At 40.4% G+C, this 24,086-nt stretch overlaps 3 protein-coding genes and 1 long non-coding RNA gene across 4 annotated transcripts; 3 read left to right on the forward strand and 1 right to left on the reverse strand.

Moving 5' to 3' along the window:
• Positions 1-1,206: 1,206 nt before the first annotated feature.
• LOC124124216 (acetylcholine receptor subunit beta-like) lies at positions 1,207-2,376 on the forward strand. The gene has a single exon (XM_046487344.2). It carries the CDS (start codon positions 1,207-1,209, stop codon positions 2,374-2,376), a length of 1,170 nt encoding a protein of 389 aa, XP_046343300.2.
• A 2,436-nt stretch (positions 2,377-4,812) lies between these two features.
• On the forward strand, positions 4,813-5,982 carry LOC124124213 (acetylcholine receptor subunit beta-like). The gene has a single exon (XM_046487341.2). The coding sequence runs from the start codon at positions 4,813-4,815 to the stop codon at positions 5,980-5,982; it is 1,170 nt and encodes a 389-aa protein (XP_046343297.2).
• Positions 5,983-10,127: 4,145 nt separating this feature from the next.
• LOC124124229 lies at positions 10,128-12,289 on the forward strand. Its single transcript, XR_006859422.2, has 2 exons — positions 10,128-10,231; positions 11,953-12,289. It is a non-coding gene; the product is annotated as an uncharacterized LOC124124229 (long non-coding RNA).
• A 2,191-nt stretch (positions 12,290-14,480) lies between these two features.
• On the reverse strand, positions 14,481-21,360 carry LOC124124226 (biogenesis of lysosome-related organelles complex 1 subunit 4-like). Its single transcript, XM_048399053.1, has 5 exons — positions 21,156-21,360; positions 20,421-20,492; positions 19,144-19,245; positions 18,089-18,208; positions 14,481-16,030 (listed from the first exon to the last, which is right to left on the reverse strand). Exons 1-5 carry the CDS (start codon positions 21,339-21,341, stop codon positions 15,875-15,877), a joined length of 636 nt encoding a protein of 211 aa, XP_048255010.1. The 5' UTR covers positions 21,342-21,360; the 3' UTR covers positions 14,481-15,874.
• Between the last annotated feature and the right edge of the window lie 2,726 nt (positions 21,361-24,086).

Raw genomic sequence — 24,086 nt, forward strand, 5'->3', positions numbered from 1 at the left:
ACGAACATGATGCACTAGACGGTTTTCACGAACACGATGCACTAGACGGTTTTCACGAACACGATGCACTAGACTGTTTTCATGAACATGATGCACCTGACGGTTTTCACGAACACGATGCACTAGACGGTTTTCACGAACATGATGCACTAGACGGTTTTCACGAACACGATGCACCAGACAGTTTTCACGACCACATGACGCACAAGACTGTTTTCACGAACAGGATGCACTAGACGGTTTCACGAACACATGATGCACTAGACGGTTTTCACGAACATGATGCACTAGACGGTTTTCACGAACATGATGCACCGGACTGTTTTCACGAACACGATGCACTAGAAGGTTTTCATGAACACGAAGCTGACAAAACAAGAATAATAATCAGGGCCAATCTGGGATTCGAACTCACGATCATTAGATTTTGGCTGGCCAGTGAGTCGCAATTCTGTAATGGAGAAATACCCCGAATTTACTGATTCCGGAAGTAGAATGAACCAGCGAACCGGTGATATCTCCGATTTAAATCATGTTTTGGTTGATATATAATTTATCTTTATATATTCCATAATGATCTTTTGTTGCGTCAATCCTACTTGTTAGAATTAATGTTTAGATTAATGAATTAATGTTTAGATTAATTCATTCTGGCTCAGAATCAAATGCACCAACAATTGCGGGACGTCATCGTCATCGTCAAATAAAGCCAGCCCTTCCATTGACAAAAGAACAGTAATTTCTATTGAGGGGCCCTTGCTAAACAGTCTGTCCATAAGCTAATGATGCCACTTTGTATTCCTATTTTCCAAATCGTTAAAAATTCATCATTAGGCTTTAAACCGGCGTAGTTCTTCATTTGATCCAAGATCGAAGAAAATGATTATGCTTCTGTGCCCAGTCGCAGCTACAGTGTATTGCAATGTTTCCAACACATATACACCCCATTATCATTCGTTCGATAGCAGTGTACACACTTGTATTGTGTTGGCTTTCAACTCATTAGTTATTTTCAATGTTGAATGTTGACTTTTCACATTTGTGTCTGTCCGATGTCATTACCGGAAAATGACCGTAAAGTAATGTAATTGTTTAGCTTGTGATAGCCCCATAGCACTGTACGTTGCCAGGGCAATATCGTTTTTCTCGCAATGATTTACTCACATGACTTCAACAAAGAGTTTTTTTTGCCACTCGAAGTTCAGCATGGGTGCGTATCGGTTGTGTTTGGCGTTTCTGCTGTGTACGTGTGCCGTCACCGTTATTGGTCATATCAACAACACAATGAAGACGGCAATGATAGCCCTACGGGCAGAACTTTTAACGAACCTGGGACCCAATGTACCGCCGATCACATTCGAAGGGAGTGCCATCAAACTCAACTTCTCCGTCGCGTCGTTACATATAAACGATCTCAACTCTGCGACGGAGACTCTCCATTCAACGGCTCATGTTCTGATGGCCTGGTACGACAAGACTGTCTCCTGGTCACCTGGCAACCACTCCGGCATCCAACAATTGCAGTTCGACATATCCGAAGTGTGGACGCCCGTCTTGCTGCTTAGCAACTCCGTCGGGAATTCCGCCACTTTCTCGACCACCGTGCCCATCCTACTGACGGCTGATGGGAAATTCCTGTGGCAGATCCCAGCAACGTGGGCGACAACTTGTACAATCTACATAGAAAGGTATCCTTTTGACGAACAGTTCTGTGACCTGATGTTCACGAGAGTTGAAGGCTTCCTTCTTGACATCACCGCCAACACCAGCATCGGCCCCAACACCGACATCGGCGTTCAGCCTGACACGACTGGTGAATGGGAGTTTCTCAGCGTCTCTTTGGTTACATTTGGAAAGGAAAGGCAACTCCCCGGCGTACACTATCGCATTCACATGAAACGGAGGTACCTATTCCACATGCTGAACGTTGTGTTTCCGATGTCTATCCTGTCGTTCACGAGCTCTATGGTGTTCCTATTACCGACGAGGTCAGGGGAAAAAATTGGCTTTGTTATGGCTGTGTTTGTGTCTAACGCCCTTTTCCTCACCTACAATCAAGAGTCGATGCCACACACCTCCACCTCCGTGTCCAGTCTGTCAGTATATCTCACACTCATCCAAATTCAGGAGTTTCTCACCATGTTAGGAACCATCGTTGTGCACATCGTCTATGATCAGCGAATAGTGAACCAAGAGTTGAAGGTGAAGGTCAACAAAGTAAAGGTAACCCCAGTCGACAGCGACGGCTCAGATCCCAAGAGAAGGTCTTTACGGGATCGATTCCGAGAGGCCCCAGCTGACCGAAAACTGGACTGCATATTCTTTTGTATATCTTTCTTCTTAGCTCTACTTGCTTACATGACTATCATCTTATAACGACGCAAATTCAAGGGACAATCAGATGAGAGTTCCCTTTTGGGAAAGTGTATCCATTAAGTGCGAGACTTCTGCTGACCAGTGTCGGCCATACTCGAGTATCCATTCTATTTAACCTCCACTCTATAATTATAACTTCCCTGGACCCTTTTGCTACAAGCATAATTTCGGACATCAACATCTTTATCGCTCGTATGACCAACTTACCAAAGTACCCCCCTTCCCCCATCCCAATCCCCCAAGTTAGAAATGTCTAGCATTAGTGAATAGTTCTAGACGTCACATTCGGCATATTGCAACCCTCAGGGTGTTAGTGGAGCACATGTAGCCATGGTGTGGTATGGTATGGTATGGTATGGTATGGTACGGTATTGTGTGGTACATGTATTTAGGGTTTAGGGGGACTTGGACCATTAAAGGTTTATTTTCACATCAAATGTCTTTAAAAAGGGCAGAGTGAGAAATGTAAATGACACGATTGACCAATCTGTTTCATGATCTAGTTTATATTTTCAAACAAAATGCCATTACTAATTCATTTCTGAAAAGTCAGAACTCATTCCCTAAAAGAACAGACAAGACAAAAATGATAAAACGTTAAAATGCTTTAAAATTTAAAACACATTGTATGTCTATATTAGATTTCTGTGATATATCAAAGTTTCCCATTGCAGTCACGAAGTCTTATAATTCCCGCTGAATTGAACCCAAATTATGTCGGGGTCCAAAAGTGTAATAAGAAAAAAATGAGCTGTCTTTCTCAAATTCTGCACTACTTTAAATTAATCTGATATTATTTTACAGTACATAGATTGGAGGCCTATTTATCAATGACACTTCGGTAAGCATTTAACCCACAGTCCTCCTATTGGTTTTTACAGTAGGGCAAATCGTATTCATATGTGGTCACTTATCCCAGCATCCCATCCTAAAACATGTCGAAATCTTTCACTTGGTGTCTGAATTCAGATTTCGTTACCTTAAGATATTGCAAGCCCCATTTCCCAAGTTGGTGCGATACCTCATGAACATGAGCTTGAATATCACACGGAAAATACTTTGACCTCGATAATGTATCCGGTTTTAATATTTCATTAACAATGTCACTTCGTGAACCATTTATACCAGATACCAGTCAGTAAATATAACTGCCTCGTGGCTATATTCATGAACCCACCCTAAAGCTTGAAGAATAGCTATTGTAGTTCGGCAGGAAATACTGAGAGATGGTCATTAAGCCTGTACACACTTGAAGTGTACAAATCTGAAATCCAATATGCCCCAGCAGGATGAATTGTTGACGAATCCTTTGAGGCATCAGTAAACATGTGTGTAAAGTTGGCATAATGTTCAGAAATGATGTCCTGAAAAACTGATTTCATGACATTTGGACTCATTCTTTTGCTAATGGTTGAATTGAGATGATAACAAAGCCCTGGTGTCAGAAACAGTCAAGGAGCAGAATCTGCAGGTGCAGAGGAACTGGCACTGTATAACTCCATACTTAGCCGCAGGTTTCTGAAAGTTCAAACCGAAGGGACCTTGCCATGTGTCCAATCGTGAATCACATTCTCAACATTAACAACATCATTGGCTGAATTATATTTGGGTTTAGATTCATTTCAGTTTGAGAAAATGTTTGAGACACATGTTCACAACGAAGACCTTGTGGCGTTTCTGCGTGTGCAACCTAGAGAGCTGAAACTGGGGTAGTTGCAAATGCACCAGTGCAAATTCGCAAAGCCTTTGACTGAATACGGTCAAATTATGATCTATTGTTGCATCAATGTTACTTGTTAAAATGAATGTTTAGATTAATTACATGTCTGGCTCAGAATGAAGTGCAACAAGAATAGCGTGAAGTCATCGATATGGTTGAGGCACAGATAATTACAGCGACACTGTCGTAGTCTGACTAGAAAAAACCGATCCCTTCCATTGAACATGGAACAGTAATTTCTATTGAGGAGCCCTTGCTAAACAGTCTGTCCATCAGATAGTGATAACACTTTGTATTCCTGTTTTCCAACTCGTTAAAAATGAATGGTCTGGCTTTAAACCGGAGTAGGTCTCCCTTTGTTCCAAGGTCCAAACAAGTGGACACAAATGATTATGCTTCAATGCCCAGCAGCAGTTACAGTGTATTGTAATGTTTGCCAACACATAAACATCCCATTATCATTCGTTCGATAGCAGTGCACACACTTGTATTGCGTTGGCTTTCAACTCATTAGTTATTTCCATACTTGAATGTTGACTTTCCACATTAGTGTCTGTCCGATGTCATTACCGGAAAATGACTCTAAAGTAATGTAATTGCTTAGCTTGTGATAGCCCCATAGCACTGTACGTTCCCAAGGCAACATATCGTTTTTCTCGCAATGATTTACTCACGTGACTTCAACAAAGAGGGTTTTTTGCCACTCGAAGTTCAGCATGGGTGCGTATCGGTTGTGTTTGGCGTTCCTGCTGTGTACGTGTGCCGTCACCGTTATTGGTCATATCAACAACACAATGAAGACGGCAATGATAGCCCTACGGGCAGAACTTTTAACGAACCTAGGACCCAATGTACCGCCGATCACATTCGAAGGGAGTGCCATCAAACTCAACTTCTCCGTCGCGTCGTTACATATAAACGATCTCAACTCTGCGACGGAGACTCTGTATTCAACGGCTTATGTCCTGATGGCCTGGTACGACAAGACTGTCTCCTGGTCACCTGGCAACCACTCCGGCATCCAACAAGTGCAGTTCGACATATCCGAAGTGTGGACGCCCGTCTTGCTGCTTAGCAACTCCGTCGGGAATTCCGCCACTTTCTCGACCACCGTGCCCATCCTACTGACGGCTGATGGGAAATTCCTGTGGCAGATCCCAGCAACGTGGGCGACAACTTGTACAATCTACATAGAAAGGTATCCTTTCGACGAACAGTTCTGTGACCTGATGTTCACGAGAGTTGAAGGCTTCCTTCTTGACATCACCGCCAACACCAGCATCGGCCCCAACACCGACATCGGCGTTCAGCCTGACACGACTGGTGAATGGGAGTTTCTCAGCGTCTCTTTGGTTACATTTGGAAAGGAAAGGCAACTCCCCGGCGTACACTATCGCATTCACATGAAACGGAGGTACCTGTTCCACATGCTGAACGTTGTGTTTCCGATGTCTATCCTGTCGTTCACGAGCTCTATGGTGTTCCTATTGCCGACGAGGTCAGGGGAAAAAATTGGCTTCGTTATGGCTGTGTTTGTGTCTAACGCCCTTTTCCTCACCTACAATCAAGAGTCGATGCCACACACCTCCAACTCCGTGTCCAGTCTGTCACTATATCTCACACTCATCCAAGTTCAGGAGTTTCTCACCATGTTAGGAACCATCGTTGTGCACATCGTCTATGATCAGCGAATAGTGAACCAAGAGTTGAAGGTGAAGGTCAACAAAGTAAAGGTAACTCCAGTCGACAGCGACGTCTCAGATCCCAAGAGAAGGTCTTTAAGGGATCGATTCCGAGAGGCCCCAGCTGACCGAAAACTGGACTGCATATTCTTTTGTATATCTTTCTTCTTAGCTGTACTTTCTTACATGACTATTATCTTATAACGACGCAAATGCAAGGGACGGCATGTTGCAGCTTTTCCCAGAGTGTTAGTGGAGCACATGTAGCCATGGTTTGGTATGGTACGGTATGGTATGGTATGGTATGGTATGGTATGGTACAATACGGTATGGTATGGTATGGAATGGTATGGTACGGTACGGTACGGTACGCTACGGTACGGTATGGTATAGTACGGTATGGTACGGTACGGTACGGTACCATTAAAGGTCTATTTGCACATCAAATGTCTTTAAACAAGGGCAGAGTGAGACATGTAAGTGACACGATTGACCAATCTGTTTCATGATCTACTTCATATTTTCAAACCACATGTTATCACTAATTCATTTCTGAAAGGTCAGAACTCCCTAAATTCCCTAAAAGAACAGATAAGACAAAAAAGGAAAATCGTTAAAATGGTTTAAAATTTAATACACATTGTATGTCCAAATGAGATTTCTATGAGTGAGTGAGTCAGTGAGTAAGTATGGTTTTACGCGGCTTTTAGCAATATTCCAGCAATATCCTGGCGGGGGACACCAGAAATGGGCTTCACACATAGTACCCATGTCGGGAATCGAACCCGGGTCTTCGGCGTGACGAGCCAAAGCTTTAACCACTAGGCTACCCGGCCGCCCCAGGTTTCTATGATATATCAAAGTATCCTATTGCAGTCATGAAGCCTAAGGCGCCGCGATTCGCTGTGCAGAGTTGCGTTCCTTTGGCACGCCAGAAACCTATGATTGTGAGTTCGAATCCCGGTTCGCCCCGATTATGTTTCCAGGTTTGTCAGCACCATACCCGTGCTCGTGTGTTTCACCGAAGTGGTAAACGTCTGAGACCTGCATCACTTCGGGCTTTCCTCCCACAGTAAGCTGACACGCCGTGATATAACTGGAATACTGTTAAAAGCGGCGTTAAACCCAACTCACCCACTCACTCACGAAGTCTAATAATTACCGCTGAATTGAACCCAAGTTATGTCGGGGTCCAAAAGTGTAATTAGAGAAATATGAGCTGTCTTTCTCAAGTTCTACACTACTTAAATTAAATCTGATATTATTTCACAGTCTCGGGAGTATTTTTCACCACAGTGAGTACATAGATTGGAGGCTTATTTATCAATGACACTTCGGTAAGCATTTAACCCACAGTCCTCAAGAAGAAGTCCAGTAATTATTACGTCCTTGCGTTTCTTTTACCGATGGATTTTCCTATTGGTTTTTACAGTAGGGCAAATAGTATTCATATGTGGTCACTTATCCGAGCATCCCATTCTAAAACATGTCGAAATCTTTTACTTGGGGTCTGAATTTAGATTTCGTTACCTCAAGATATTGCAAGCCACATTTCCCAGTTTGGTGTGTCACCTCATTTCCATGCAACCAAACATGAGCTTGAATATCACACGGAATATACTTAAGCTCGATAATGTATCGGTTTTTTATATCTCATTAATAATGTCACTTCGTGAACCTTTAATACCAGATTCAATTGCCTTAACAGCTGCAATGGAGTCAGTAAATATAATTGCCTCGTGGCTATATTCATTAACCCACCCTAAAGCTTGAAGAATAGCTATTGTTGTTTAGCAGCAAATACTGAGAGGTGGTCATTAAGCCTGTACACACTTGAAGTGTGAAAATCTGAAATCCTGTATGCCCCAGAAGTATGACGAATCCTTTGAGGCATAAGTAAACATGTGTGTAAAGTTAGCATAGTGTTCAGCAATGATGTCCTGAAATACTGATTTGATGACATTTAGATTCTTTTGCTAATGGTTGAATTGAGATGATAACAAAGCCCTGGTGTCCGCAGCAGTCAAGGAGCAGAATCTGCAGGTGGAGAGGAACTGGCACTGTATTACTCCATTCTTAGCCGCAGGTTTCTGAAAGTTCCAACCGATAAGACCTTGCCATGTGTCCAATCGTGAATCACATTCTCAACATTAACAACATCATTGGCTGAATTATATTTGGGTTTAGATTTATTTCAGTTTGAGAAAATATTTGAGACACAAGTTCACGACGAAGACGTTGTGGCCTTTCTGCGTGTTCAACCAAGAGAGCTGAAACTGGGGTAGTTGCAAAGCCTTTGACTGAATGCGGTCAAATTAAGAAGGATGTCATTTTGAGGCAGACATAAATACCGCCAAAGTCAATTCTTGATACTATTAATGCTTTATATAGCGATAACACTGAGGATATACCAGCACTCCACTTCCTTTTGGCAATGCATTTCATTAGATTATAATCGTATTACATTTGTCACAACATGAAATATGTGAGAACCCCGCGTTAATCTCTGATCGAAATAAACACCAAAAACTTAAACTCCCTTACAATTTCTATTTTGTGTCACCAACAGTCAGCTCTATAACTGAAGGAATTCTACGTCCGGTTATCATAAACATGATTGGACTGAGAAATCTTTAAGCCACACTTAGGACACCACACAATGATGATATCTAACCATTTCTGAATTGATTCAGTGACAAACTTGAAATTTTCAAAGCGTCTCCAAAATTGTCCATTCTGAACTGCAAACTATGCTGCATGTATATTTAATGGTAAGTCTGTGGAAAAAGTTATTTATCATAATATTTATTGCACTACCTTGTGGGGTACCATTTTCAATCAAATGTATACCAGTAAAGTCCTGTCCAATGCAAACTTGAATAGACCTTTGAAGAAAACCCGAGTGAATCCATGTTGCCTTTTATCCCCAGATTCTGTAATTTGAATAGAAGTCTATTGCCTCCAGGTCATATCGTATGGTTTCTCAATATCGAAGACCAACAGCATGTACCCTCTATTGCATTGACCCGTGGAGATTCGGGTTAGACTTGGTCTTCAGCAACCCATGCTTGTCGTAAGAGGCGACTAACGGATCGGGTGGTCGGGCTTGCTGACTTGGTTGAAGCATGTTATCTCATCCTAATTGCGTGGACCGATGATCATGATGTCAATCACTAGATTGTCAGGTCCAGACTAGATTATTTACAGACCGCCGTCATATAGCTGGAATATTGCTGACTGAGACTTAAAACAACATCCGACATTTGACTTTCGGCTTATTTACGCCAGAGTCTAATGAAATAAAAATTGATTTAATTTGCTAGTTATCGCAAGCAAGGTTATTTAACAATAACTTAAAGCTTTGCTTTGCCAAGAGGACTTGTATTTCACTGATAATATGATTAATAAAGAGTAAAATGATTTAATACTTTGTTTTACATTATTGCATGAAATGAAAATTTCTAAACGATCTCCGAGTTTAAGAAAATAAATGCTTTCTAAAAGTGTTTCCGTTTAACCTGTCGCGGACACTCAGTTTAAGTTTCTGACAATCAGACACAAGGATGAGGGAGCACTCTGATGCGTTCGCCTGTATATTAGTGATATCAACAATACACAGGTACCACTGTACGGTTAGGTCATCATGTGACCATGTGTGATTTGCAAACCCCGTGAGACCCACTGAGTGAGTGAATGAGTGAATAGTTCTTCCCGTCACATCGGAACTATATGCAGCTAGTAGCGGTGTGTTAGCGGAGCCCATGTGGCCATGTCGCTGTAGCATATTGAGTTACCCGCCCTTGATGTAAACGTAAGTTCGGAATATCTCGACATAACTTCACCCATCAGACGTATAAATCACACACATATGCGTGGTTACCTTTCATACTGAATGGTATTCAAATCTAACACATTTCTTTATTGTTAGTTTCAAAGGAAAATTGCAAATCTCTGAAATCCTAATTGTAAACATTTTTGGCATTCAACCCCCGTTTTGAACATACGTAAAATGTATACAATTAATGAACATTGGAGTGTTTGTAGGATGTGGGATTTACAAAGTGTAAAGATACACCTTAATTATCTCATTTAGTGATAGGCTTTCAACAAAAATATAATGACAGCATACACTCACTACTTATATTTGAACATTTTTTGTCAAAATGCAACCTCCTTTTCCACAAGAGTTTATCCGCGCTTGCTAAAGGACAAACTACAGATTGTATTATAAACCGCATTTAATCAACATCAAATAAAGATGTCCAAATAGCTGATGGATTCGAGATCGAAAAGTTTTGACACGAAAATAGGTGACTTTCGCCACTGACGAAAGAAAACGATGACGTCATCACAATTGTGTTGACGTCACATTTCTCAGGGAGATGAATCAGTCAGTCTGACTTCGGGAAACAGACAACACAGCCGTACGCTTCAGACAACTTGCTCAAGTAAGGTGGGTATCTTTCATTTCCGCATGAACTAGGGTAATAGTGAATACATTTCCCCACTGACACCGTCAAGAGGCCCAGCTTGGTCAACTGTGATGGCGGTCGATCACAAGCCGGAATGGGTATCGTCGACTTATTGTTCAATATGTTTTGTGTTGAACTAGTTTTAAATTAAATCTTTGAGATGTTATAATTAAATGTGAAATGTAATAAATTAAAAATGTCTGATGTTTCAAATTAAATCTGTGAAGTAATTCTAATTATTTAACTAAGTTTTGCTTTGAGGTTTTTATTTAGTATAAAAATGCTACATATGCTAGTCGTGGTCCTAGTCACATCATGGCTGAAATACTGCAGACTTGAATATAGAGATCTCTCACTCACTCACTCCACCCGTCGAGCACAGAAACATCCAAACTATCATAATTAACATGATTAATTATATTGGACATGACAAACAGCAGGGCAAAAGAAAGTATGCACCCATATTTAATTGTGACTAAAATTGAGAAAAAGAAATGGTTATTCGATGGTGATGTATTTCATACGGGTATCATAGTTGTGTTTTAGACCTTAGGTTGCAGTGTTTCGGCGACTGTTTTCGGCCTAGTAACGTTTTGATAACGTTTGTAATTTTTTGTAAAATCTTCTTTTCAAGTGTATACTTTTTTTATTTAACCGAATCAACAAACTGTAAGCATAAAAACATGCTTATCTTTGCTCATGGTCGCCTCCGGGCTCAAACAAAGCTGATGCGACGTAAAAGTTTTGATTTCAACTTTCCCACCCACACATAGTCTTCCGCGTGTGTTTAATACAAATCGTTCTAAGTATTTATCATCTACATCAACAACAAATACTGGACTTTCTATGTGGTATGCTTGTCGTGAGAGAGCATGACTAAATGGGACTGGGGAGTCTGTACAGAATGGCCAGGCCCGGGGTTATACCACTTTACCGTGTACAATTTCACGCTCAAATCCAGTTTCTTAACCCCCTGTTTATAAAATGGACTTGTGCGACATTGCCGAGGTCGGATTTCAAAGCTCGTACATTTTATTGACATCCTTAAAAGAGGCTACGCATAGAAAGGATGAGTTCCTCATGGTTTATTCTCCCTACAGTGTTTCCTTGTACGATAAACAACTTCCACTCCTCGTTTATTTCTTAATTAAGTATTTATCATCAAACTGATTTGCGTAAAAACGACATCTTTAACTCAAAATTCAGCTCAATAAACGAAGGTTGTGGATAATCGGAGTACGTTTTCGAGCTCAAGGTAGCCATGAACGCCCATAATCTGAAGAACGTTTGTGTAGGTGTGGAACGACATATCGGTTTTCATGCGACGATACGATACGTTTTTTCCTGTATCGATTCAAGACGATACGCTTACGAAAACATATTACTTACTACTTGTTTAAGAAAAGCAGCAATTTTTGCCAGTCAAATATTACAATTTATTTTGTTATTAGCCTCCCAAATGTGCTACTAAAAATAGCTGCTAGGAACATTATCTTCAGCTAGTTTTTCCATGTGAACTTGTTCTGACATATTTATAGACAAGAAGTTTGCACATGATTTGACGTAAATATGTCTATCGCAATATGTATCGTATCGTGGTCTTTGCAGTGATACGTATCGTATCGTGACTTTGCTGTATCGTTTCACCCCTATTTTGAGTATCAACGAACTTCAGAACAACATCCATCTCGTCCTGTTGCAGATGTCGGAGACAGCTGCAGCGACGTTCAACTACTTGGCGGGGTATCTCGCCGCTATGTACCGGCGCCTCCCAGCAGCCGTCACCAGAGTCTGCAACGTGGTGTACAGCACCCTGGGGTCCGGCTCCACCCTCCTGGTCCAGGGGATGCAGGGTGCACGGCGGCGCTTCTGCTTCATGGTGGGCTGGACGAAAAAGAAGGCCAAGTGAACGTCTCTTGATTTCCGACCTGATGCAACTCCTACAGTTTTCTCCTGTATGGTGTATATGGGAATTTCCTTGTTTGTTCTACGAAACATATGGTGTTAATGTCATAATTAAACTTTCATTGTCATAGTCAGGACTGTTTTTTGTTCTGAATACAATGGGGCTGTGCGCCAGCTGCTAGTTTCCATAACAACCAGCCAGTATATCCAAGGCCATAGTTAACCGGGGCAAATATTTGTACAAGTATCACTTGTCCCAAACTTGATTCAAATAAAACTATAAAAACTTCGGGGGGGGGGGGGGGGGGGGGGGGGGGGGACTGACAACACCCCCACCCTCCGGGTTGGCTAGGGCACTGATATCCTATATGTAAATGCAGAAGTATTTTGCCACAGATTTAGTTCATGATAGTGATTCAAGTGAGAGAATGAATGATATTTTATGTATATCCACATATGACACAGTCACATCACAACTGCCAGTTAATACGTATACAGTAAACTAAGGTTATAACTGTAGTTTGTTATAAGCATATGTACAGCATATATACAGAAAATGTCCGTGACCCCCAAAAAGTTGGTCATATCCATCAGTTTGTTATAAACGTAGTTTACTGTATTGTTGGTTTAGGATTTTTTATATAATGACACACTCAGCCATATTCAAGCTATATGATGGCAGTGTGTAAATATTCGAGTCTGGACTGGACACGCCAGTGTTTGATATTATGAGCATCAATCAATGCCATCTGGGTACAATGACACCCAATAATACCGATCCAAGAGGTCAGTCTTATGACCAGCAGGCTGCTGGGGACATATTCTAACCCAGAAACCCCATGAGTATTTAATTATTACACATAACCCAGAATAATACATAAACATATAAGAATGCATTTGGACACTTCAGTTTACACACCCTTCTAGTCAGGATCCTAAAGGGAGACTCCCATCTGTTCCTGTGGTTCTGTGTGTGCTTGATATATACTACTGTAAAGAAGTTAAGGACCATCTGATTCTTTTATATCATTATAGTTAACCTGTCATGCCATGACATACTAAGTATGATAATAGTATAAAGAAATCCAATCCGGCGTAGAACAGGTCTTCAGCAACCCATTATTGCTGTAAAAGGCAACTATGCTTGTCAAAAGAGGTGACAAATATGATGGGGTTGTCAGGCTCGCTGACTTGATTGATGCATGTCAATGTATCCTAATTGCGTGGATCGATGCTCATGATGTCAATCACTGGATTGGCTGGTCCAGACTTGATTATTTACAGACCGCTGTCATATACTTGGAATATTGCTGAGTGCAGCATTAAACAACAAACAAACAAACAAACAAACAAACAAAAAAAGAAGCGGTTGGTCCTTAACTTTTTTGAGCAGAATAATTGAAGATCGAGGAGCAATGATTCTATTTATATTTTCTGTATGGTTCTTCATTCCAGGCAAGTTATTTTTCTCTTAAAAGGTAGATCATGTTTTTCATTATCCCATATTTGTTAGTGACAGAAAATGACTTAAGAATCTCTAAAGAAATAACAACCTTGCTCTTTCATCTTATCATTTATCCCAGAGTCAAAATACAATTCGTACATACCCTGTTCACTCAACAAGTGGCCAGACATGGCACCATGGACAGAAACTAAAGACAAGAATCTTCCTCTGATAAGTTTATTTTCTATTTCATATAAAAATATATATATACTCACGCAATATGAAGTAAACAAGGTGTGTTTAACAAATAAACATGTCAACTGGCTGGTACTTAGCAAACTCAGGCAATATTGCACATCACCAATCTCTTGAGGGTTGTATCATTTGGACAGTGACAAGTCGGAATTCATGAGGTCTTGCATATTGAAACACACACAGAACACACAGGGAGAAGTCATAGTCGGAGTCAGTCAAACTTCTGGGCATCCCTGTGAGTTTCAACATCATATTGGAACCCCATGTAACACAGGAAACACTGCTTTCATTTTGAAACGTAATTTTTTTATCTTCAAATTTTCCGGAATCATCTGGTTAAGTCGATTTGGTGAAACCACTTTCATATCCCGGTATTCAGTTCAAGGTATGTGATGAGTGAGGTGGGACTACAAGTGGTAGAATCTAACAGTTTGAGTCCACTAGTCCTTATAATGATGATACATAGCAGAGCTACAGATAAGTTGTTTATTTGTGTAAAATACCCCCCCCCCAAAATGTTCAAAACCCAATTACTTTCAATTAACGTGCATATAGAAACACATGCATTAAATGAAAAACTCAAATGTATAGAGTGTGTGAGTGAGTGAGTTTGGTTTAACGCCGCTTTTAGCAATATTCCAGCAATATCATGGCAAGGGACACCAGAAATGGGCTTCACACATTGTACCCATGTCGGGATTCGAACCCGGGCCTTCGGCGTGATGAGCGAACGCTTTAACCACTAGCCTACCGACTGCCCCTCAAATTTATAGAAACAGCTCGCGTAAATACCCAATGAAGCTTTTTCAGCATGCATACAACGGAGCTAATTTCCGAAACACAATTACAAGCTAATTTACTTTCCGAGTCAAGCCTATAGTTAGAACCGTTTTATATATCTTAAACATTTTATTTCTTTTAAATCTCAAAATGTTTACTTATTTTGAGAAAAACCCAATAGAGTGATGAATAGATGAGAGAAAAAATATTGGTTAACCAATGGAAAATGTAATAATCCAATTAAAATAAAACCTTTTAGTAAAAGCTCAATTGCTCAAAACGTAATCTGGAACTCTGATATAGCAAAACCCTTAAAAATGGCAAATTTCTACTATTCCTTTTGATACCTTAACTATTGGGAAGTTTGGTAAGGACAACAGGACTAGTGGCACTTTCTAACGCTGGATAACACTGCTTTGAGCAACAGTTTAGTAATGGTCAGCTTACTGTTGGAAGAAAGTGCAAAATAGCAAGTCCTTGATATTATCCCCTTACAGAAGCCCAAGTTAGTTTTCGGTAAAGATTAAGTGTCCAGTAAAACCAATTGTCCATCACAGTGAGCCCAAAACGTTAGTCAGTAGGACACAATGAAAGCCTGCACCCTTAACTGCCTTAAGGCGAGGGTGTGGTCTGTCTGCAGTCAAACATCTTGAAATTTATGAAAACAAAATATTAAATTTTTTATGCACATACACAAGATATAAACAAAGTTAATAATCCAAGACAACATGCATCTTTGATTTGGTTAGACTCGCTTTTCTCCAGAACAGACAGTTTCCAGTACACCAACACTCTCACTCCAGGACTGACACTCTGTAGGTATAGTCATGGATGCATGTTCACATCTATAGGGTAGAGGGCCTATGAATCTGTTTGATTTGGGGGTTGGTCATTTCCAGCGAGAGTACTACAAAAAGATGTCTGTGAGCTACATACCCATAAACACACCTTAATATGCAATCATAAATACACATGCACACATCCTAATATATACACACACACACACACACAAAGACTTTGATACACATGCACGCCAATGAACACACCTGAGCAGACATACACCTTACCATGTAGACTTATGTACATGCATGCACACACATGCAACAATGCACACAAGAACGCATTAACAAACACACAAGAACACACACACGCACACACATGCACACTATGACATCCCAGGAATGTAAGGAAGACCTGTCGGAAGACCTGCACAAATCAGTCTCTCTATGATCAACAATAATCATGTGTTCCCAGCCTCTGCTGTCGATGTTGCGGCCTCCACCGATGGTGTGGCAGGCTTCACTGCGACCACACCCAGATAGTCGCTGGTGTTGAATGTCTCGGGCTGAACGAAACCTGCTTGTTTGGACCGACGGTCTGGATCTTGACTTCGCTTCTGTAAAACAGTTAAAGATGTTTGCTATTAGAAATATGAGTCAGACATAACTTGTGTCACTGAGAGGTCACATGTGTATTATTTGTTTAGGAGATAAACATACTGTGTTTTCAATGTAGAGCTAGGTTACCTGTAGATTTAACCCCGCTAAATTGAATTTGGAACCGAACGCGCAGCGTGAGGTTTCAAATGTTAAATTTAGCGGGGTTAAATCCACAGGTAACCTAGCTCTACATTGAAAACACAGTATGTTTATCTCCATTCTACCATGACTAAATAAAATGCGAACTCTTTGGTGTTAGCAAATATACTGAGTGAAGCGTCATGGGTTGAGTTCAGTGTTTTGAGTGCGTTATCGATCTGAATTACGGAATCACCGAAAAAAAAATATGGTGCTGTGTATCCTCAAGCAGTTTATTTATACCGTAATACTTCAATCGAACATATGACAGGCATTGAAAGCATATAAGCACGGCAACTTGGTAAGCAAACATGAGGTGGGCATTCGTAAAGAAAACAAAGCAAGCTTTGCAAGGCTTTCGCTCTACATCGCACGTCACCATTATGACGTCATGCCGCTCATTGTGACGCAAAAGATATGACGTCACAGTCATATATAGAAAAGCGCCAAAATTCCAAGCTCTCTGTTGTCTCCAAAACGTAAATACATTCCCTTTGTTGATTTCTGTCGTGTTTTTCTGCACAAAATGTATTGCCACACATCCTTTGTATATTGTATTAACCGCATCTGTGCATTTTGTAACCTGTAATTGCAGATATAATTATTTAAATACGCCTACCGACAACGACTGAAAATAGTACCATTCTACAAATATTAGCTTCCGCGGTGAAGCGGCCGTCAAACCAGCTGTTTCAATCAGAGGGGGTTTATTGTGATTTAATAGCCTCTGATTGACCAATCAGAATCGAGTAAATTCCAAATTCATGGTAGAATTGTTGTTTAATGCTGTATTCAGCTATATAACATCAGTCTGTAAATTATCAAGTCTGGAATGGAAAATCCAGTTATTAACATCACAAGCATCGTTCTATGGAATGGCGATATGATAATATGCATCAACCAAGTAAGGAAGTTAACCATCCGAACCCATTAGTCGCCTCTTAAGAAAAGCATGGCTTGTTGAAGACCAATTCTAACTCGGATGGTGCCAGGGGACGGTACATGTGAGATAAAGTACCGTATTCGACATAATAAGCGCCCGCTCTAATAAGCGCCCACGGCGTTATTTGCTTATATAATGGTTAGTGAACAATCCCAGTTAGCACCCTTTCCGATTGATCAATGTACACAAGACTTATTTATTCGTGTATAATACGCACTTGTTTGTTATATGCACCCTTAATTATGGGCAATTTAATTCTCGAAAATATATCTATCGTGTATAATACACACAGATTCTTCTTTCATATCATTTCAGGCTGTCAGCATAAACCACAAAATTTACAATCCTTTTTAATCTCACCAAAATTATATTCTAATAAGAGCCCCCTATTTCTAATTTTGAGAGCGCCCTGGGCGCTTATTACGTCGAATACGGTACTTGTTTTTATGGTATAGGGCGGTTTTACACATTAGGTAGGGTAGGTTGAAATGAAACTGAACATGATAATAATGATAAGTGTCTCTAGTGCGACATATTGCCAAAAACAATAAACGTATAATATGTCTAGTGTCTGACATTGTTTCCATGGAAACAGAATATTTGAGAAATAACACTTTTACAACAATTCAAAATAGCTAAATGCACCCTTAAAGAACTACTAGAAACATCTGCATTTTAAAGACTGTGTGAAACACACCCTTAAAGATAGCATTCTTACAGCTGGTGATCACCCCTCAATACACAAGACCCATCTTAAGATGGATAAAAAAAAGACGAAAAAAAAAGAAGACCCATCTTAACCACCTAATCCCCATATAGAGGCCAAACAGTGATCCCTGGACTCCAAGTACCGCAGGAGGTCACCAACATCAAGTACAGCAGGAGGTCATCAAGTACAGCAGGAGGTCATCAGGTACAATATTGTGTCACTCACCGGACTGACGATGGACGATATTTTCTTCATGAAGCCACCGAGAGATCCGAAGTCGTCCTCTGCCTTGCTGACTGATTCCTCCATCTTGCCAACACTCTGCTTCACCACGCCCACAAACGCCTGACAGAGACAAGCAAGACATCAAGTGACACATCTTCCCGAGGCAACAGAGTTAACTGACTTTAAAAGTCCAGTTTCCACCCTTGCCGAACTAGGCTGGAATTCCTGGGCTCGATGTTAGCGCCACCAGTGGCTATTATGAGTTATGTCCCTTCTATGCCTCTCCTATGGACCAATCAGATTCCACCTATCGTATCACTTGTATTTGCTACAAACAAAATGGCGCCCAGTCAAGACGATCTAATCGATAATCAATCGTACCTGTTAAGGTATGGGAGTTACGATCACCTTAGCGCTAAGATCGCTTTGTACAACAGCACCATGGTTTGCAATCCTGCATCCTATATGCACAAAAATTGAAAACTGACTCAAAAGAAATACAGAGTGCATCCACTGGGATGCCAAAATTTTGTATGCTTGTTTAGGAATAAATGCTGCTATTTCATAATTTGGACCCACTGTAAATTTATTTCTGTATGTAATCATTTAAAAACTACAATATGCAGGCGAGAGCTTCCCTATCATCCAGTGAAAGCCTTGAATATTTGTTTAACTTTGGGAACTACTTTCGAGCATGTGCAATTGTACGTCACTTGTGGTCGTGTACTCAAAAATAATTCACATTTCTCTGGGATCCCCATTTTTTAACCTGGGACCCATAAAACTAAAGGTTTTGGCATCATCAGGACCCCCAAAATATATAACCCAGATAAATCATTCAGTAACTGTATACACAAGCGATGTCACTCTGTGGTCGTGACATGATCTGATATTACCATCATGGAAGAGCAAAGAAAACAATTGAGTGATTTATCATCTTTCTGCAGACATACTAGATTTATCTTACAGCCAGGTATACAGGAAGATATATCCTGAAATGAATTACAAGCAGGTACACAAGACTGTGCCTGTAACAGAGGGAGTATAGTCCATACCTCCAGTTTGTCAATCTTCTCAAATATGACCTCCATCTCAGTACACTTGCCGTGGATGTCCGGGACCGTCTTGTTGAGACACAGCGTCGTGTCACTCCGAATCTAAAACACACATTATGAACCTCCAGTGATGTCATGCTATTGTTCTCCAGTTGGGATAAATCTCATAATAGGATATGTTATAATATCCCTGGGATTTTATTAATAAACCTTTGTTTATATTGTAACATATTAATGTTTCTCGCTCAAAATTTATTTTGCATTTGAACATAATGTAATGAAGTGTGAAATCAAATGACAAATGTTTTCGTCATATGCCCGAGGAACGAACACGCAACCTGTGTAAAGGTATCCCTGAATGTGTATCACAAGGCTAAAGAGGTGCTGATAAAACACAAAGCTTTAAGAAAAAAATTTTAAGTATCAAAACATCAGCAGAAGACATTTTATGCATGTTTTATCCCACGGATGCGGGTTTTAAATAGTGCCACCAGTGGCTATTACAAGTTATGTCCCTTCTATGTCCCTCCTGTTGACCAATCAGATTCCACCTCTTATATCACTAGTAATTGCTCAAAACAAAATGGCAGCTCCCAGTCCAGATGATCTGATCGATAATAATCTATATTGTACTAAATGGGTCTTACTTGGCAAAGTGCAGCAAATTACTTGTGCACCTCGATAAAAAACATGAAAAGATTTGGAAAATATCTGGCGACACCCAGTTGACGGTACACATGCTTGTCAAATTCTGCAGTCGACCGAATTCTGCGAGTTGAAATCCATGTTGGTTACGAACCGGATGTCTAGTTAGTTATGCGATTTTGATTGGACTGTGAATAGACTCCTTAGTCCAGCCAAAATAAAACTCCGGAATTAAAGCCAAGTCGGCAAGAATGGAAACTGGATGCTTTAGTCTTTCTTTCTCCATGTAATTTATGACATTATAGGCCAATTCTCAAGCCTGAGATATATGATTTGGCCATGTTTATTTGACATGTTTATTTGTTTGTAATTAACTTCTGTCAAATTTTTAGAGAATTCTAGTATCGACTTGTCACACCGACCTCTTAATAGTCTCATGAGCAGCACATGTGTCCACGGGTGAAGAGTCAATTTCATCGTCATGACTACATGCATACACCCTCTCTATCTAGCTGTAGCAAAACCAGATATGTTTGCCCCAATTCTGTGCATCACCTACATGTCTGATATGTGTTTTGTGAGTTGGATCAACTTGTCCTGGATTACCTGTAGGCCTATGTTGAGTTACTCACCATGTCCACAAGTCCACAGAACTCATCCAGTTTTGTCAGCATGTCCTCAATACTTTCACTGAACTTGCCGTGCTGAAATATACACCCACCATGTTAAATCATTACCAGTACCGTATTCGACGTAATAAGCGCCCACAAGCGAACAATCCCCATTGCACCCATTCTGATTGATCAATGTACACAAGACTTATTTATTCGTGTATAATACGCACTCGTGTGTTATATGCACCATTAATTCTTGGCAATCAAATTCTAGAAAATTATATCTGTCGTATATAAAGATTTCAGGCTGTCAGCATAAACCACGAAATTTACGATCTTTCAACTCAATTTTTTTTCACCAAAATAATGTTCTAATAAGAGCTCCCTATTTTTAATTTGAGAGCGCCCTGGGCGCTTATTACGTCGAATACGGTTTCAGTATTCCAGTAAACAGCAGTGGTTCTTAGGTCTGATGATGTACTTGATAACACATAAGCAATATCATTAACAGTAATAGTTATCAGTTATCAATAACATGCAGACATTAAATCATTTAGTATAATTCCCAGTGCAATAATTCATGGTACAAGCACTCATGTCGCAGACAAACAACCGATTTGTCTGCGCTACATGTCAACCGGCAACAGAATGTGACCCTGCCCAAACAAATGGTTCCTCTCATTCATATCGACAGCAGAATGGTATCATTGACAGTAACCACGCCCCTCTATCAGAGCTCGGTCTATTGCGTACCTCGCGTGTGAGATCAAAGCTCATGTATTTGCTGTAGTCGCTGGCGAGATCCTCCATGAGCTGACTGTTGTCCATGATGACGGAGTCTGGTGTGTTTGATCGCTCATCGATCTCGGATTTCACAGATGCTTCTCTCTGGAGTTCCATGGTCGAGCACCTGACATAAACTTCCGGGAAAACTGACATTCAAAGGGACATCACTCTAATTGCCTTGAGTTCAAGCAGACCGCGGGGACTTGCTCCCTGCCATTGCTGAAACTGTGGTCGAATCCGGTTCTTTAGAAAAAAAATATACTGACAAAAAGAAAGCGGCAAATCGTCTTCATTAAGTGAGTGAGATGTTTTACAGTTGTCCTCGTGATAAGGGAGAAAACTACGAATGTTTCTTAAACGTCCGAAAATCCATAACACGGGGATATTTCCTGTAATTCTTTTTTCAAGTATATTTATTAATTATCATATTCTCTGATATTTATCCATACGAGTAGTGTACTTTATAAACCCCTAGAACCAACGGCAAACAGAAGAAATAAACATTCTCCTTGTCAAAAAACCAAAATGGATTAATAATTAATATATATACTATAAAAAAAATACTGGATAAATCCTCACTCACTTCATAAAGACGACTTTATCTTTAAAAAAGGACATCATCTGAGTATTTACAATGTCTGTATATAGCGCGAGTAATCGAGATAATCATGGCTGTCCGAAAACGTATGATGTCCGAAAACCTGTGATCCGGCGATATATAGATACAATGTGTTTTATGTGTTTGTGTATATCTTACCGCAATCACAATTTAAACGCGGTTGGAAAATTATTTTTACGAATATACAACCCCAGGTCCAGGATAAATAAATGTTGTTTACTACGAATCCGAATAACCGCTGTTTCTGATCAGAGTGTATGACTATGTTTTCTTTAGCAATATTCAACCAATATCAGAAATGTACTTGTCACATTGTAAATCCAAAGTACATTATTCGGGTGTACACAGTTGCGTCCCGAAGGCGTACTGGAAACCTGCCTAGGACAGTGAATTCATATCCAGATTTGACCTTATTTGTTAGGACTATACCCATGCTCGTGTATTTCAACAAAGTGAGTCAGTGAGTGAGTTGTGTTTAACGCTGCTTTTAACAGTATTCCAATTATATCACGGCGTGTCAGCTTAATGTGGGAGGAAAGCCCGAAGTGATGCAGGTCTCAGACGTTTACCACTTCGGTGAAACCCACGAGCACGGGTATGGTGCTGACAAACCTAAAAACATAATTGGCGTGAATCGAGATTCTGAACCCAAAATAATTGGTTTCTGGCACGCACAGGGGACGCAACTCTGCACAGCGAATCGCGGCGCCTTAGGCGACTGGGCCTCCCATGCCAACTTTTCAACAAACTGGTAAGCACCTTTGTGAGTCGCGATGACATTGCTGGAATATTTCTAAAAGCGGCGTAAAACCATACACACTCACTCTTTATTATGATAATATTACGTACTGTAATAAGTAGTTGTTCATCCATATATCGTATCCTTACTAAGTACTCAAACTCCTAAATGCCTCTCAAGGATGTTATGTCTGCGAGCCATTGTCACCACACACCCGGTAATCTATGTTATAATCCCAGCTGGTATATATATATATATATATATCCCGGTACATTCATGACATACCAGGCAAAGACAACCCGCAGCCCCTCGGGAGCTATCGCGTGACAGCCGCGTTGATACCATCACACCAGATAGCCGGTTGGGGAATATAAACGGGAGGAGATTAATTTAGTCTTTGTCAAGAAATTAGCGAAGTGGAATTAGCTCTGTGTATCTTTCCTTAAATGGTGATTAATATCTTCGGGGTTGAAAGAATCAGTGCGTAAGGTTACACCCGTCGACACCGCTCGTGTGATTACAGATGTCATTTGGGGACAGACTGAGTGGCCCGAGCTGGTTGGTAGCGTCTCGGTGGCTGAGCAATCCAATACCGGGAATTTGTAGGCCTGTTCCACAAAAGATATCAGCCCTAAGACGTAACTTCCATAGTGTAACACTGACTTTTGTCGCTTTAAGCTGCCTGCAAATGTAGTCATATTTAGAGCGGCGGGTAAATGAATGTTGTTTGAAACGACAGACAATAGTTTTGAGGTAGGTTTGGAAAAAAATCATCTGTCTAGTAGAGCCAGCTATCTTTTACATGAAGGAACTGGCTTTGCCAGCATCGATCTAGCTAAATGGGAGATCAACAAAATAAGTTATTTTCGGCCCACTAATGCAGATGGAGTTGTGTCAGGTGGACATGGTTTCTGTTCCAACCTTCGTGCCGATTTTGAACCATTTACGTGTCCTTGAATGTCATCAAAATAGTTAACGTCTATGGTGTGCGTCAATTTGGACTGTCCGGCAAGCACTGCATGAAATACTGTTCAACCAGGTGTTGCCAGTAAACCGTAATATACTGAGGAGCAAAAGAAAATATACCTCTCAGTTAATTTTATGATATGTTTGATTTTCAAATTGAAAATATCTCAAGTCAGCGATAATATATCCACAAGAATGAACTGTACTGGCGCTTAGTCAGCACTCAGAGAATACTTCTATATGATTTTATTTTGTAAATATAATTTGATTTAATTCACAACATGCCAAACATGGTAGGGTTCATGTGGTTGCAAATACATTTTTTACCCCAGTCTTCATTGAACCAATTTATTTTTACACAAAATTACTTAGCCACCGATTTTTTTACAAACTGTTGCAGGAATGAGTGTTGGTTAAATAGACACGATCAAATTTAACAACAGTTCTTTTAGTTTTTATTAACATAAAAAACAAACTCAGTATACGTTCTTTCGCCCCTCAGTATATACTACTCAAAAGAAGTTAACGAACATCTGAAAACTCATGTAGTTAATCTGTCATGCCATGACGAGAT

This window comes from Haliotis rufescens, unplaced genomic scaffold (genome assembly GCF_023055435.1).
Source record: "Haliotis rufescens isolate VD_foot unplaced genomic scaffold, xgHalRufe1.0.p SCAF_19, whole genome shotgun sequence".
In the NCBI taxonomy this organism is placed as follows: domain Eukaryota; kingdom Metazoa; phylum Mollusca; class Gastropoda; order Lepetellida; family Haliotidae; genus Haliotis; species Haliotis rufescens.

Bases quoted from the DNA above. Each gene is read 5' to 3' on its own strand.
- LOC124124216 (XM_046487344.2), top strand. From the start codon at position 1,207: ATGGGTGCGTATCGGTTGTGTTTGGCGTTTCTGCTGTGTACGTGTGCC.
- LOC124124213 (XM_046487341.2), top strand. From the start codon at position 4,813: ATGGGTGCGTATCGGTTGTGTTTGGCGTTCCTGCTGTGTACGTGTGCC.
- LOC124124226 (XM_048399053.1), bottom strand. From the start codon at position 21,341: ATGTCAGTTTTCCCGGAAGTTTATGTCAGGTGCTCGACCATGGAACTC. The intron at 20,493-21,155 runs GTACGCAATAGA...TGTATATTTCAG, and splicing joins GCTTTGATCTCACACGCGAG to CACGGCAAGTTCAGTGAAAG. The intron at 16,031-18,088 runs GTGAGTGACACA...ACTGTTTTACAG, and splicing joins TATCGTCCATCGTCAGTCCG to AAGCGAAGTCAAGATCCAGA.